The 14,488-nt window shown below is 37.3% G+C and overlaps 1 protein-coding gene across 17 annotated transcripts in view; it reads right to left on the minus strand.

The window, feature by feature from the left end:
* Positions 1-402: 402 nt before the first annotated feature.
* The window catches only part of ELAVL2 (ELAV like RNA binding protein 2), a 157,963-nt gene continuing 143,877 nt past the window's right edge, over positions 403-14,488 (minus strand). For 15 of the 17 annotated variants that reach the window (XM_082470488.1, XM_082470494.1, XM_082470484.1 and 12 more), the window contains 3 exons: positions 10,991-11,216; positions 3,786-3,824; positions 403-3,179 (listed from right to left, as the gene is read on the minus strand). In XM_082470488.1, the coding sequence (XP_082326614.1) occupies positions 2,849-3,179; positions 3,786-3,824; positions 10,991-11,216 (596 nt within the window). In that variant the 3' untranslated portion in view covers positions 403-2,848. The remainder of the gene's footprint in view (positions 3,180-3,785; positions 3,825-10,990; positions 11,217-14,488) is intronic. The other 2 variants (XM_082470495.1, XM_082470493.1) reach the window with 1 other exon arrangement.

The raw sequence follows: 14,488 nt of genomic DNA on the forward strand, positions 1-14,488 counted from the left end.
ACCTTCCTTCTATTTGGTTTTTCTTTAGCTCAAGTAAATGCGTGAGGACAATTTCCATTTGTTAAAAAAAAAAAAAAAGTTAATGGTTATTCAATCAGAGGTATAGAATGATGTCAGCATCCAATTACCCAAACTGTACAACTAGCCGATGAAAGCCGATGAAAGCACGTATCCCTATAAAACTTACCCATCAAGTTAATGTTTGAAAGCTAACTTATCAGAAGGTGTCATTCAAAAAACTTTTTTTGCACATTCTACTTCAATTAACGTGCCTTTTGGAATACTTTAGATAACACTGCTTTCAACTAAAGCTCTGAGGGAACCTCTTAACTTAAGAGAGCAAGTTTATTAGACTGAGCACAGGAGCCCCCAAAAATGTATAAAGACCTACTCACCACACTGTTCTTTCCCTTCAACTTTGTTTATTGATGTACTGAACATGAAAAAGTACAAAGAATCCAAACACAAAAGAAAACATGTACAGCCTCTTAAATACTCAACAGAATATATTTTCTATTCCAACAGATGTGAATTAAGTCATACTGTACAACTTCAAATAAATACCAGCCTTACATTTTATTAAGTGCTCTGATAAACACTGTAAAGTGAAGCACAATTTGCATGCCCTCTCATCAATGCCTTGGTTTGCTACAGTAGTATAGGAAAGAAGCATGTAGCTGCTGTTTTCCCGTGAGGGAAACCTTATTTTTTTTTTTAAGTATATACATGTATTCTGTTTTTTAGTTTTTTTTTTTTTTTAAATGCAGGTTAACTCTGACAATCTAAATGCACCTAAGGATATGAGAAAGTGCTAAGCCAATTGATTTCTGAATAGCATTGAGTGGGTCAGCATGAAAACTCGCTTATTCACTTTAGCACGCGCCTCACAGTATATGTACTGTACTATACTGAAAATTTTTATAACTACAATTTTAAATAATAAAAATAAAACTCAACGCAACCGCAAAGATAATGTACAACTATGTTATGCATAGCACATTGCCTGTTCTAAGGGGAAGCATGTGAGCATCTCAGTTTATACAAAAAGCAGGACGTAACTATATAGTTCTCAGTGCATCCTGATGAAGGCATTTTTGCCTTCAGCTTTTTTGAAAATTTATTATAAGCTAGATGCTAATCAGAAAATATTTTGTATTTTTTAAAATTTCTTTCATACATGGTAAAGACTTATTTTATTATTTCCCCAAATAGTGGTTTAAGCATCATACAAAGTTAAATTTCAATAGCATACAGATATTTATGATTTTTGTATGAAAAATGTAAGGAAATTTGTTCAAAACCTATGGTTATACTCATTTTTTTTTTACCACAAACATATTTATAAACGAAAATGTAGCATCACCATAAACAGCTGAAGCTAGACTATCTACAGACAAAATTAGCAACAAATCTGATGCACTGTAAATTCAAGTCCTCAGGACAACAAAAGTGATTAAGCAAGACCTCAAGTAACAATGTTAATGCCATTTACAAAGGAAAAAACTGATACAAAAACATTCAAAACCTGAACATCACTTGGCATGTAAGGAAAAAAAAAAATCAAATTAGCTGAAAGGTTCATAACACAAGGTCTTATTTACATTACACAAAGCTCAGGTGTTAGCCTTGAACATAACTTTCAAAATACCTTCAAATATATCCAACTCAGATCACTTTTGCCGATCTGCTGCAGTACAAATCATGTGCAACATCTTTTTTCCTTAAGACAAAACAATTCTTCAAACAATACTGCAAGTACATCACTAAACACCATGAGCTCTATCTGAAGGGATTTCTTTAGGAAGAACAGATTTTTTTTTCCCCCATCTCTTGGTAATTTAAATTTCTTGCCTGCTCTTATATATTCTTTTGTAAATTTTTTTTATTTGTTTCAAAATCACAAATCAATGTGAGCCACCTATCACATAATAACCAGGATGATCAGACGCTCCACTGGTGATTACAAAAACGAAACCAGCAGTGTTTCCCCCATTGATTCTACTCCTTTCATACAAAGATCTCAAAAGTATTTTCTACATCATAAATCTTTCTAAATCTTCCAACCGCTGCAAATTTCCTGGTAAATTTTAAAAGCTCACTAGGTGTCATATGAAGAGATTTCTCAAAGTATTCAAGTCAAAATATTTGTTCCAGGACCAGTAAAAAGTTTCTCCAAATTTTCTTTTTTATAAAAATAGATGCTTTTTTTAAACCCACATCAAAGAGGCTCTTATCTCTTTGGCAAGGTACTGCTTTACGAAAAGTTCTCCAGTATTCTTACAATAAGCGTTTATAATGTAGCCCCCCTTCCCCAACCCAAATCATAATTACAAAATAAATACTGTTTTTAACTTCATAAATAAAAATGTAAACTTCAAAATACTTTTCTCAGACATAACAGCAATGCTTTAAATGTAAACCAAACACAAAGCTAATCAGAAAAAGAAAAAAAAGGGGGGGGGGAAAGACACAACCAACTAAAGAATTACAACACAAAGCCTCAATATTTACTCACAGGTTCAAGGCAGTTATGTAAAAAGAAAAGAAATGTCTTCCCTTAGCTGAAACACTTTAAAAGGTCCACCTTCTTCAAAGAAGGCAATAGAATGCAATGTGACAGGTAAAAACCCTGTACCTCTTGTCCATATTCAAACATAAAAGATATTTAAGAAGTTTTAATTCAAATACTAGCAATAAAAAATCTCACATATTTCTTAGGATGCTAAGTAGTCGTTTTATCCCCATCTCAACACTGACTTACAAAGACATTTACTAATGTATAAAGTTTCTCTTAACTTGCCTTTGTTGTATAGTTTTCATATATAAATGGACTGAGGACAAGAGCTCATTAGGCTTTGTGCGTTTTGTTTGTCTTAAAGGAGACCTGCAGTACTCTGTCTCCCAGACGGTATCCATTGAGGCTAGCTATCGCCATGGCAGCCTCATCATAGTTTGTCATAGTCACAAATCCAAAACCTTTGCACTTATTGGTGTTAAAGTCACGGATGACCTTCACGTTGGTGACAGCTCCAAAAGGCCCAAACATTTGCCACAGGATACTCTCATCTGCGTCAGGAGCCAGGTTGTACACAAAAATACACCACCCTGTTCCTGGGTGCCCAGGGATATTAATTCCAGCCAAACTGGTCATTCCATCAATGGTCATTGGAGAAAACCTACTAAACAAAATAGGAGAAACACACACACGCACGCACGCACACACACACACACACGCACGCACACGTACGCACACGCACAAATAGAAACAGAGGTTGGTTACAGCAATGGACTTAATTCTTTCCCCTTTCCCATCCCAAGAGTTTCGGTAACTCCCCTCCCCACAAGATACATACAACTATTTGAGGTTTCAACCAAAGTCGGTGTGTGGCTTGCAGTGGCATGCTATAATATCATGGTATTAATAAGTTATGAAATGGCCACATATGCTGTATTGAAAAATATTACTCACAATAGCAAAGAAATAAATTTGGAACTGGCTTCACGAACTTAAGCAGGATTGGGGGCAAGAAGGACCAACACAGACAGAAACATGCTATAACGTCGCAATGCAAGAGAAAACAAATAATGGGGTTTTGAAAGGCCAGGTGGCATCCAGTGGTATAATAATATTCCTTGAGTCAACCGTGCTTCAAAAACAGCTTTTCATTAGGCTGTACATGCAAAAGAAAACCCAACACAAACTTATGAAGGGTGTCACTCCCCAAATCAAAGAAACTAATCAATTATGGGAAGGGATTATGATTATCATGAACCTCTATGATTACCTCTTTACTCCATAAGCCATATTGAGCAGATTGTCCAACCTGCAAAACACACATTTAGCAAACTTCAGTTTTTAATTTTTCCCCTTGATGTCCAAGAAAGTTGGGCTTGTTACTGCCATCTTCCAAGGGGATGTTTATATATTAATTGTATCTGAAGTCTCAAAACAGTGGGTCTTCTTACATTTCTGAGAGGATGGTACCCACTGCCATAAAACAGTAGCTCCTCCAATGGATAGAGTTTATCTGTACAAGGGTCAGGGAAATCAGTGGTGGTCATCTGAGGAAAGCCTTTCAAGAGGAAATGTGGAGGCTCTGGAACACTTGACATTTGGGTTCTCACCTTTTGCAGGCAAGTTCTAAGCACTCCACAGGCACCTACACGTCCTTATATTATTTTTAATTTTCAGAGCTATTAGTTCCTGAGTATCATAAGGCACTCAGATTAAGGGACTTGCTCAAGGCCAAAGAGTTAGTAAATGGTGGCATCGATATTCAAATTCTGCAGTTTACACAGAATTCCATAAATTTCCCTTCAACCCCCCAAATACAAAGGACTTTCATTTCTGAAAATCAAAGTGGTGTTATTATAGGTAAAAAGAACCTTATAGGACAACCTCAGCTAAACCTCCCATTGCTCAATGTGTTCAGCTGAGGTCCACAGAACGTAAGACGACAGACTCACTGAGTAACAAAGCAAGGACTTCAGACCCCAGTCTGATGCTTATTTTGATTGTCCTACAAGAAGTATAGTCCCACTACTCAAGGTGTAAGAAGCAGGCAGATAGAAACAAACTTGAGCGAGCTTCTCTTGACAATTTTTTTTTACGAAGTAGATGGCGGTGGGTGGGTACTCTTTAAAACTCTCTACCCTTCTCCTGTTTCAAAAATTAAATTGATAAAAAAAAAAAATTAAATTGATGTTTTAAGCACTCGATTCTTCTTGCTTTATCAGTTTCAAAGAGACCATTCCGATGTTCCACATTTGTGCAATGCGTACCAATGAATGACGTGTGTTTAGAGGAGGTAGGCATAAATGAATACCTCAACTGCCACAATATTCAACACTCTCCAAGTAAGACCCTGGGTCAGGGGAACATTTTTTTCTTTAACAGCCATGAACAGTTAAGTTTGAAAAATGTTTCAACCTTATTGTCTAACCTGTGGCCTCAAGTGAGGCTAGAGCACACATGAGAAAGCAACTCCTCCTTGTTTTATAAAAGCCCCAAGACACCTCCTTCTGGTCTTTCAGAACTGGACAAAGAATCTTCACAGGTTCCTATTCCCAATTACCTCTGCACATTGGTGTGCTTTGTAAAATTGAAAAGAAAGAACTGAGCTGATTGTAATGCAAAGTACTATATAAAAAAAAAAAAGAACAAATCACAGTGACAAAGGAGCCTCATCTGTGTGTGGTGTGTGCCTTGTCCCTCTACTCTCTCAGGAGCAGGGACAAGTTCATTACTCATCGTACCACTAATCATGGAGCACAGACGGATTGGGTCACTACAGGTTTACAATTAGTATCTGTTGACTGAATAAAAGCATTGAGGTTACTAACATTACCCTTAACTACTTAATCCAGAGTAAGAACTATCAGGAGGGCAGGCTGGGGAGCCTGTTTGCACATGCTAGGGGGAGAGCACGTGTATGGAAAAAGTACACAGGTGGGAGGGGGATTTTGTTTTGTGCAGAGGTAAGGAGTATAGCCAAAGATGCCATACCCTTATACTCCAAAGTAGAGGCCACAAATACCAGAAATAAGGATGCAAACAAGTTAGTATCATCAACAATAAAGTAATCTGATACAGATAATTTCATAGAACTGTTGAATGATCAATACAGAATGCATTTGGCATATGACACCAGTAGAACAGAATAGCATATTGAGGTCTGCTTCCAAAGTACTCAGAGGCTCAGATGCAGAGACACCAAAACAGAGTCACATCATCTCTGCCCTTTAATTGTGTAGACTCTATCACCACCAGCTTAGGACACTAACCAAAAGTCCAGAGACAGAATCTCCTAAGCAAGTTTTCAGTATTTTCAAAGTAGGGCAGAAACCAAAACTGCCCCAGAAGTGGATTACGTGTGTTAAAAGGGGAGATATCTCATTTCTCACTCTCCAGCCCAGGATTCTCCAGGCAGGAGGCCTAGGACTTTCATACTAGGATCTCTGAGGACCTTCTCAATGAGCCTCATGTCTGCCCTACCTGTGATTTCCTGTGTGCTACCACGATCCTGCCCACTGATATCTTCACTCAATGTTCACTTCAGAAAAAATGCAGTCCTATGGAATTCAAGCCAAGTTATCTGCCTCTCCCTCTCCCTCTTTGCTCTCCTTGCCCCTCCCTCCTCTCCCATCAACAAGGAGGAACATGGCACCTAAGAAACAGGACTTAGGCAACACTGAAAACCCCTGCCTGCCCACAGTTGGACCTAGCAGTTTACCCTGCTCTCAGTGCCACACACCCACAGGAGCTGGGAGAAGGCAGGGTGTGCTCCACTAGGGCACCATGTACCCCAAGCCTTGTAGAAGTTGGAAAACTGTCAATTAGGCAGTTAGCCCTGACACAAGGACCACTATTACTATGCAGAATTATACATTTTTTCTGGGTCTGTCCAGAGTTCAGGGACAGCCATCTTTTGCATGTGATCATTTAATGACAGAAGCCAATTTTTAATGGAGACCAAGTTAATAGCCTCCAGAATGACCTAGGAGGGGTGTGTGTGATTATATACAGCTGTATGGCAAATAAATATTCAAGTGTCTAATAAAAATTTTTTCTAATTTATAAATGAAGTATTCTTTACTCATGTTGAATAAATGCACTGCATCCAAAGCCCTCACTCAGTCCCCATGCATCACATACTTTCCTGAGGGAAGACTGAGCAGTCCTCAAAGGGAAAGTGACACAGTCACCTGTTCTTTAGCATGGGCATAATCCACTTTACAAATAACACGTTAAGTGGATTTGAAGGATTAGATTGGAAAACCTAGCTTTAATTAAAACCCTCAAAGAAGAGGTAGTTTTAAAAAGATTCCTGCAAACAACAAATCATCATCACCATCATCACCATCATCAGAGGGAGGATGACACCAGTAAGGAAAGCCCAAGTAAGTAAGAAAAGGGAGAGTTGATTATCTCTCCTACTCCTAGTACAAGCTACACTATGAGGTTAAACAAAATAATCTAACATGTCTCACAGGAAGTCAGACAAGAAATTCCAAATTATCAAGATCATAATTTTATGACTCTTGCTTTAAAGGTATATTATTTACTAAGATATTATGTAAGTGAAAAATGAGCCAGTTAGCATGATTAGCAAAACACTGATATATTGTTTATTTCATCCTTATTTTTATTTTCTGTGTATGATTAGGGTTTATGAATTAATGAATATAATAGCACAAGCCCCTATGTGCATATAGTTTATGACTACATGCCTAGTTTCTGATTATAAGTGGGCAATATTTTGAATAGAATATTCCCATTTCAAAGCTAGATGTTTATAAGTAGAGAGTGAAAAGAAGGTACCTGCCCAGTTTCCAAGAAATTTAGCTGACAGACTACGGGAGGGCCTCCGCACAGGTAGAAGGGGAAATGTCAGTCAAAGTGAGAAATAAAAATATACAGAGAGATTACTAATGGGTAAGAAAATAAAACTCTGAACTCTACAAATAATGGTTCTCAAAACCTCGCTAAAGATCACCGACCAAGATCTGCTTTGAAGTTAACCCACAACAAGATCACCAACTCATCTCCTTATCTAATTCCTCTAAAAAGAGAAAAAAATTATTCGGGAGGATTGATACCAGTTTCTTCCCAAAGTAAATTGTGATAGTGCAACCAGCACATGCCTTAAATGAAACTCAAGTGCTGATTTAAAAGCTCCTTTAAAAATGCATAAAGGCTTATTACAGAAGCAGGCACACAAGCCATTAGACTAGACCACATTTAATAAAATTAAGGCTGCTCCACAAGAAGAGAGATGAAAAAAATTTGGCTGAAAGTTTAATTCAGATACCATGTCCCAGGAACATACTTAAGGGGCTTGAATTACACTATCCATCCAAATAAACAAGGCCGGTCTTATTTTGAAAACTGTAGTCAATTAAATAAGCATATTAGATTAGCAGTGCTCATGTTAAAATAATTCTCTTTCTAATTATTCATATGGGTTGACTGAGCCATAAACCTCACAATCCCACTTTTAAACTTAACTCTTATTACATGGATTTTAATTTTTTTTTTTACCTTAAAAGATAAGGTACATTTCATAAATATTAAAAACATCCTTGGCTATTAATATTTATAACTTGTATTCGCCAATCTCTCTCAACTCCCGAGGCACTATGACAACATAAAAACACACAGTGCAAAATTTTCTAAGTGTCCGCAGGAAGGTGACAAACTCAAGGCTGAGAGCATTAGAACACAGATACTAGAGACAAAAGATCTAGGTAATGACCTAGGCCTGAACTACAGAAGAGCAAAATACCAACAAAGCAAGCCAGTCCTTCAAGAGTCTTTCTGAGATGAAAGAAGATTCAACCTTAATTCAATAGAATAAGGGGGAAAAAATCAAGGTAATGACAGACCAGGTTCAAACATATTAAAGAAAAGCAACCAAACACACAACACCCTAAACTTAAAATCTAGGAATAAAGGCTCTCAATTTCTTGTAACACTGAATCTAAACCAAACACCTTCACTTAGCTCAAAGACTAGTTCATAATTTACTATCTGAAGATGGATTATGAGAAGTGGGGTGACGGAGACAAGAGTTAAGAATCTGAAAGTACAATAAACATCTTCCCCGTTTTCTGAAACCAAGTTTCCCTTAAAACAGACAACTCTTATTCCCTTTTTCCAAAATTTCTTTTTATAGGAAATAAGGAAAGTAAGAATCGCTAAGTTAATTACATACGGAACTAAAAGATAAAAGCACAGAATGGGCAGAAGATATTTTTTAAAATATTAAATCTGATCATCAGAACATCCTGTAAAGCTTTACCCAATTAAAAAAAAAAAGCATACAGGGAAGGGGCTAGATGAAGTTGAGAGCAGATAAAAGAGCTATCAACAATCTAATATTTGAGTCACCTACATGCCTTGCCATTTCAATAACCAGGCATTCTCCTGGAGATCCTATCATTTCAGTCCTCTTGCTCAGGCTTTCTCAGAATTCAATCTTGATTTTAAGAGCACAGTTTTACTCAGTAACTACCATAAAACAAAAACCAAACCAGAGGTTAAATTGGGAAACACCAAAATTAACAATTTAAACTAATACAGCTTTCTACTAACATCAAACATCTTGTATTTTCACAGTATTAAAATCAACCAGTAAGTTTCAAAGAACTTTCCTCTACCTAAGCTCAAAATTCTTTTCTAGGCCCCAAAGAGCTCTGAAGTTAACTGGATAGGCTGCCTAGGAAACACCTCTAAAATTCCTTCATGCATGTCTGTGCTAAATTTGCAAAAAAATATTACTCACTTAAGATGCCACACAGGAAACCTATAGGCAGAGCTAAGAAATGGCTTTGTGAAATTTCTTTCTCTGCAAGGGCAAGCAGCAAGCAGTCCCATGCATGTCTTCCTCCAGCCCAATTACCAACCACCACAGTCAAAAGTGGCAGTGTTTCCTTTCTACCAATGCTTTTTTAAACCTTACAAAGTTAAAGCAGAGAGTGAAGTGAACACAAGGCTTAGTCAACTGGGTACCAAGTCATACAGTTCCAAATGGAGCCTTCTGACAGTACACCCTCTTCTCCCAAGGCAAAAGCCACCCTAAGTAGGAAATGAACATGGTGTTTATGGAAAATTTCTTTCTCATACCTCAGGTGACGTAATTTTTTTTTTAAAGGAGATATTTTACTAATTTTTATCTTTACTCTCTTCAGCACTCTAAAACACCTGAATGAAAAAATGCATGTGATTTAAGCTAGAAAACATATAACTCTTTATTAAGCAAAATTTGTGACTATATTTTTGGTAATTAATTATTCTGCTCCAGCAAGGAAATAAAATTGATATTCACTGGTGATAAAAAACAAAACAAGAAAACACTAGCATGGAGGTTACACGGCATTATGGCTGCAGTATACCATATGGCCAAAAAGGATATTAAAAATGTTACAGAAAATAAAAAATGTTTATGTCTCTGTGCTCTGTTTAACATCTAAAAGTCACCATTCTTCTCACATGCAGATTAGGGATTTTTTTAAGTGACTTAATGACTTAATCTGGTTGTTGCCCCAGTATTAGAATAAAATTTGGAAAATTAGAATATTTATACCCGTCTATGAGATAGAATATCCTCTTTGGGCTAAAAATGCATGGTCATTCTATGGACTATACAGAGGTTAGAAAACTACCACCCACGGGCCAAATCCAGACTGCCATCTGTTTCTCTACAGCCCAAGAGCTAAGAATGGTTTTTACATTTTTAAAGAGTTGTTTAAAAAAAAAAAAAAAGACACGCATCAGAGACCATGACCCACAAAGCCTAGAATATTTACTATCTGGGCCTTTACAGGGGTTTGCCAACCTCTAAACTGCAAGGAATAAAAACTTAAAAAGGGAAGAAGGACCTATCTATAAAAACGTAATGTCATCACATAAGTTAGGTACCCTTAGTGGTGCACATATTACAAAACAAAGTAACTGAAAGAGCTTGACCTAAAAATTAAAACACAAGGATAAGATCTTATCAAGAAAAAAACTAAAAAGGGGAATTTGGAAGCACTGGAAACAGTTAAGAAGACCCCAGCATTCTGTAGGTCAGGGTTTCTCAACCTCAGCACTACTGCTGTTTGGGGCCAGATAATCCGTTGCTGTTGGGGGCTATAACTGTACATGCAAGGTGATTAGCAGCATGCCTGGCCTCTCCCACTAGATGCTAGTGGCACCGCCCACTCAAGCTGTGCCCACACAAACGTCTCCAGACACTGCCAACGCCCCCAGAGGGGCAAAACTACTCCTGGTTGAGAACCACTATTGTAGGCTATTGTCCTTTTGTCCCCACCCTGGATATTTGCAAAAGACACTATTCCCCAAGTAGGTTTTCTCTGTGCCCATAAGAAAAAGAAAGAAAACAACAATAATAATAGCAAACCAGAGACCGTGTCAGTAAAAGTACTGGACAGTGAACCTGAGAGTTCTGAGTTGAGTAGCTGGGCGTAAGAACCAGACCAGACTTACCTAAAACGCTGTGCCTGCTGAGCTAGTGGTCCTGGATACCTTCTGTTTGGAGACTGGTACAGCTGGGAAAGGATGGCCTGATTTGTTTTTTGGCTTGGATTATTAGCAAACTTTACAGTGATTGGCTCTGCGGCAGCAGGAGGTTTCTGGCCATTTAGGCCTTTGATAGCTTCTTCTGCCTCAATCCGCTTGTCAAATCGAATAAACCCTACACCCCTTGATATGCCTATGGTAGATGTGGGTAAGGATTTGGGAAAGAGGGAGTGGAAGGAGACAGGAGGGAGAGAAGAAAGGATAAATTAATTTTTCCTTCTCAAGAACATGTTTTCACCCACATATAACATCTGCCACAAAATCACATGAGGAGAAAAGTTTTACCTTGACTTAGTAGCAATTCAGTATAGCATTACAATTTTGTATTTTTTTAAATACATGAAATGCATTAAATTAAATTAACGCATTTTAAAGTCCATTACCACATGCTACCAATAAGCCAAGAAGAAGAAAGCACACAAGCATATCCATGTTTCCTTTCCCCACCTTCTTCTCTCCCTCTCATGCACTCACACTCTTTAATAAAGTCAACAGTATGCCTGTCTTGTACTTTTCAAATTATGCTATTGGACAAACAGTTCAGAAATGATGGGCACAGTAGCTCTTTTTCTTGTAACAAGGAGAACAGAAACAGACATTTGCTAAAAATGCTAAAAAGCTATGCTAAAAATATACGCACAGTGGTAGAAAAATATATTTCAGCTACATTTTTAAACAATATAATTCTACTTAATCATATTATATAGGAAACCAACCCTTTAAGAAAAATGTCTGAAGAGGCTTTTCTGGTTGGTTCCCTGAAGTTCCCCCACTATTTTGAACTGGCTGTTCTTTATTAGAGAAATAACATTATATGGAGAAAAAGAGGTGAAAGAGGAGGTAGAGTTTAAAAATAAATAAGATAGAAGTAAAGGCTCAAAGCTTTCTTTCTTTGGCAGCATTTACTTCTGACTACGGAATGTCATTCCCTGGCTCCCACTCTCCCCACCCTGAGAGACAAGAATGGGGGAAGGCAGAGGGATGGCCAAATACCTGTCCAGCTTTTGAGAAATGGTAGCAGGAAACCCAACTCATTCCATTTAATTAGCTTAACAGGCTATTTGGGGTGGCCATAGCTGGCCATCATGAGATTAGTAGTTGTAGGGAAAGACTTTCTTGGCAAGCAAATTGGTAGTAGCAGTACCAGCTTGGGACTAGCAGTGAGAAAAGCCTAGATGATTCAGAGTATGTCACTGAAGAAAAGAGTGAGAGGTTATTAAGAAAGATAGGCTAAGAAAATGCACTAGACCATTATGATTTATAGGAACTTTAAAAAAAGATAAAGGTCTGCTTGCTCTACAATTAATACTGTGTAAGTTGAAGGGCTTAGAATTTTACTCTAAGGTAGATGAGGCATTTTTTCCATATACACTTACCTCAGACAACCCCTATCACTTCACCTTTCCTATTTAAGCTATACCTGCTGCACATTATTACCACCTGATGGCTGAATAACAAAATTGCAGGATTTTTCATTTTAGGTAAAGTGGATAATTTCACTCTGTAAGTCATAAGTATAAAGATGAAACGGTGAAATGACAGCAAATCTATCCTTTCAGTTATCTATTAAGAATGAATAACCCCTAGGACTTGACTATTCCATAAGGAAAGCATTAGATAAGCAACGAAATGGCCTCTATATAGGATGAGTCATCTAAACCTATGGTCCTCAAACCTGAGCATGCATCAGTATAACCCAAAGGGCTTGGTAAAATGCCCACTCTGAGAGTTTTATTCATTAGGTTTTGGGTGGAGCCCAAGACTGTGCATTTCTAAGGAGGTTCCAGGAGGGTGCTGATGCTCCAGGTGCAGAATCACACATGAGAACCACTGACTAAACCAGGAGGTGGCGAGATAAATCCACCTGTGAGCCCACATACTCAGGATGGACTTGCAGTTAAGAGATGCGCTTTCTGTATCACAGGTGAAAGAAATCTACTTTTGATTCACAAGTCCTCACTGAGAATGAATGAATGAATGAAAAAGCATGAATATTATGAACAAAATATCAGGCCATTTTTGTTGCTCTAAACAAATATATCTAGATTGCTAGGCCTGGATTTCTATTTGACCCCATTAGCAGTCTGTGTGATACAATACACTGTGATAGAATGTATGATAATTATGAAATGCAGCTAAGAAGAAAAGATCACATTTTTATATACCCTCACTGGACTAAATTTTCTCCATACAGCAAAACCTACAGGCCATTCTCCCAAGTATGTGAATGATGGTAGATATCACTTCACTCAGAACTCATAAGTATGGTATTCAGACTCTGTAAGAGGTTAATTAACAGCACAGAGGGGCATAACATAGGCTGCTTCTGATCAAATTCAGGTCAACTAAATTGATCGTCACTTGAAGAATTAAAAACTTGGCCTGATTTTACTCTGCGGTCCACTGTTTCTTTAAAAAGAAAAAAAATCACACATTGTAATGTACAACTATCTCCACTGGTACAATAATTATGAGAAAGAGAGAGATGGGAAAGGAGAGAGAAAGAGAATAGGGAGAGTGAGGGAGGGGAGAAAGAAGAAACACACAGAAAAAAGAAAAACCTATTTTAAAAAACAAACAACCCCCCCCCAACAAAAGACTACCCACAAAATCTTAATGTGACTGCTTGAGTATATGGCACTATAGGTTATTTTTTCCCCCTCTTTACCATGTTTCCCTAATTTCATTATGTTTTAAAAAGAATATTGTTTTTACAATAGAAAAATATGCCTGTGCCTTATTTTTAAGATCCATAATCAAATCTATATTGCTAGTTTTTCTTTAACTAAAAGCTTTAGCAGAAGAGCTAGCTCCCTTACATACAAAATTTTTAATAAACATATTAGTCTTCTTATTTTGGTTTGGTTAAAAGTAATATAAGGGATAAAATAAATTTTTAATATTCAAAATTTTAAACTCTTACACATGCCTATACAACACAGCATGGACCTGAAAAATAGCCTTAATAGCAATTACCAGTGTAGATGTAGTGTAATCCACTCCTGGAGAATTAGCTGCATTAAGCTATGCTTTTCACAAAAATAAGATTGTTTATTAGTACTTTATAAGGAGGATGGGAGCTTTTTTCATGCAGCAGCTTGGAAATGAAGATTAATTTGTAATAACGTACATGTAATAATTATACTTATAAATTTATTATAAGCCACAAACAGACTCCAAACCTGCACCTTTATGGAGGAAATGACTCAAGCTTGCTCACTACACTCCACAATCTATTCTTATCCATGCATATCTATGAACAGTCCCAGCAGAAAACTGCATTTTCTGGCCCACATATACCTTTGATGTGTTCCAGAGGCAAGACTTCTGTATGGGAAGGCAGAATATTTCACCATCTGCCAGTCACAGAGCAGAAAAGATTGTCCAGAGCAGCTGCCTACTTAC

This window comes from Balaenoptera physalus, assembly GCF_965194825.1.
Source record: "Balaenoptera physalus genome assembly, chromosome: 7".
Lineage (NCBI taxonomy): Eukaryota > Metazoa > Chordata > Mammalia > Artiodactyla > Balaenopteridae > Balaenoptera > Balaenoptera physalus.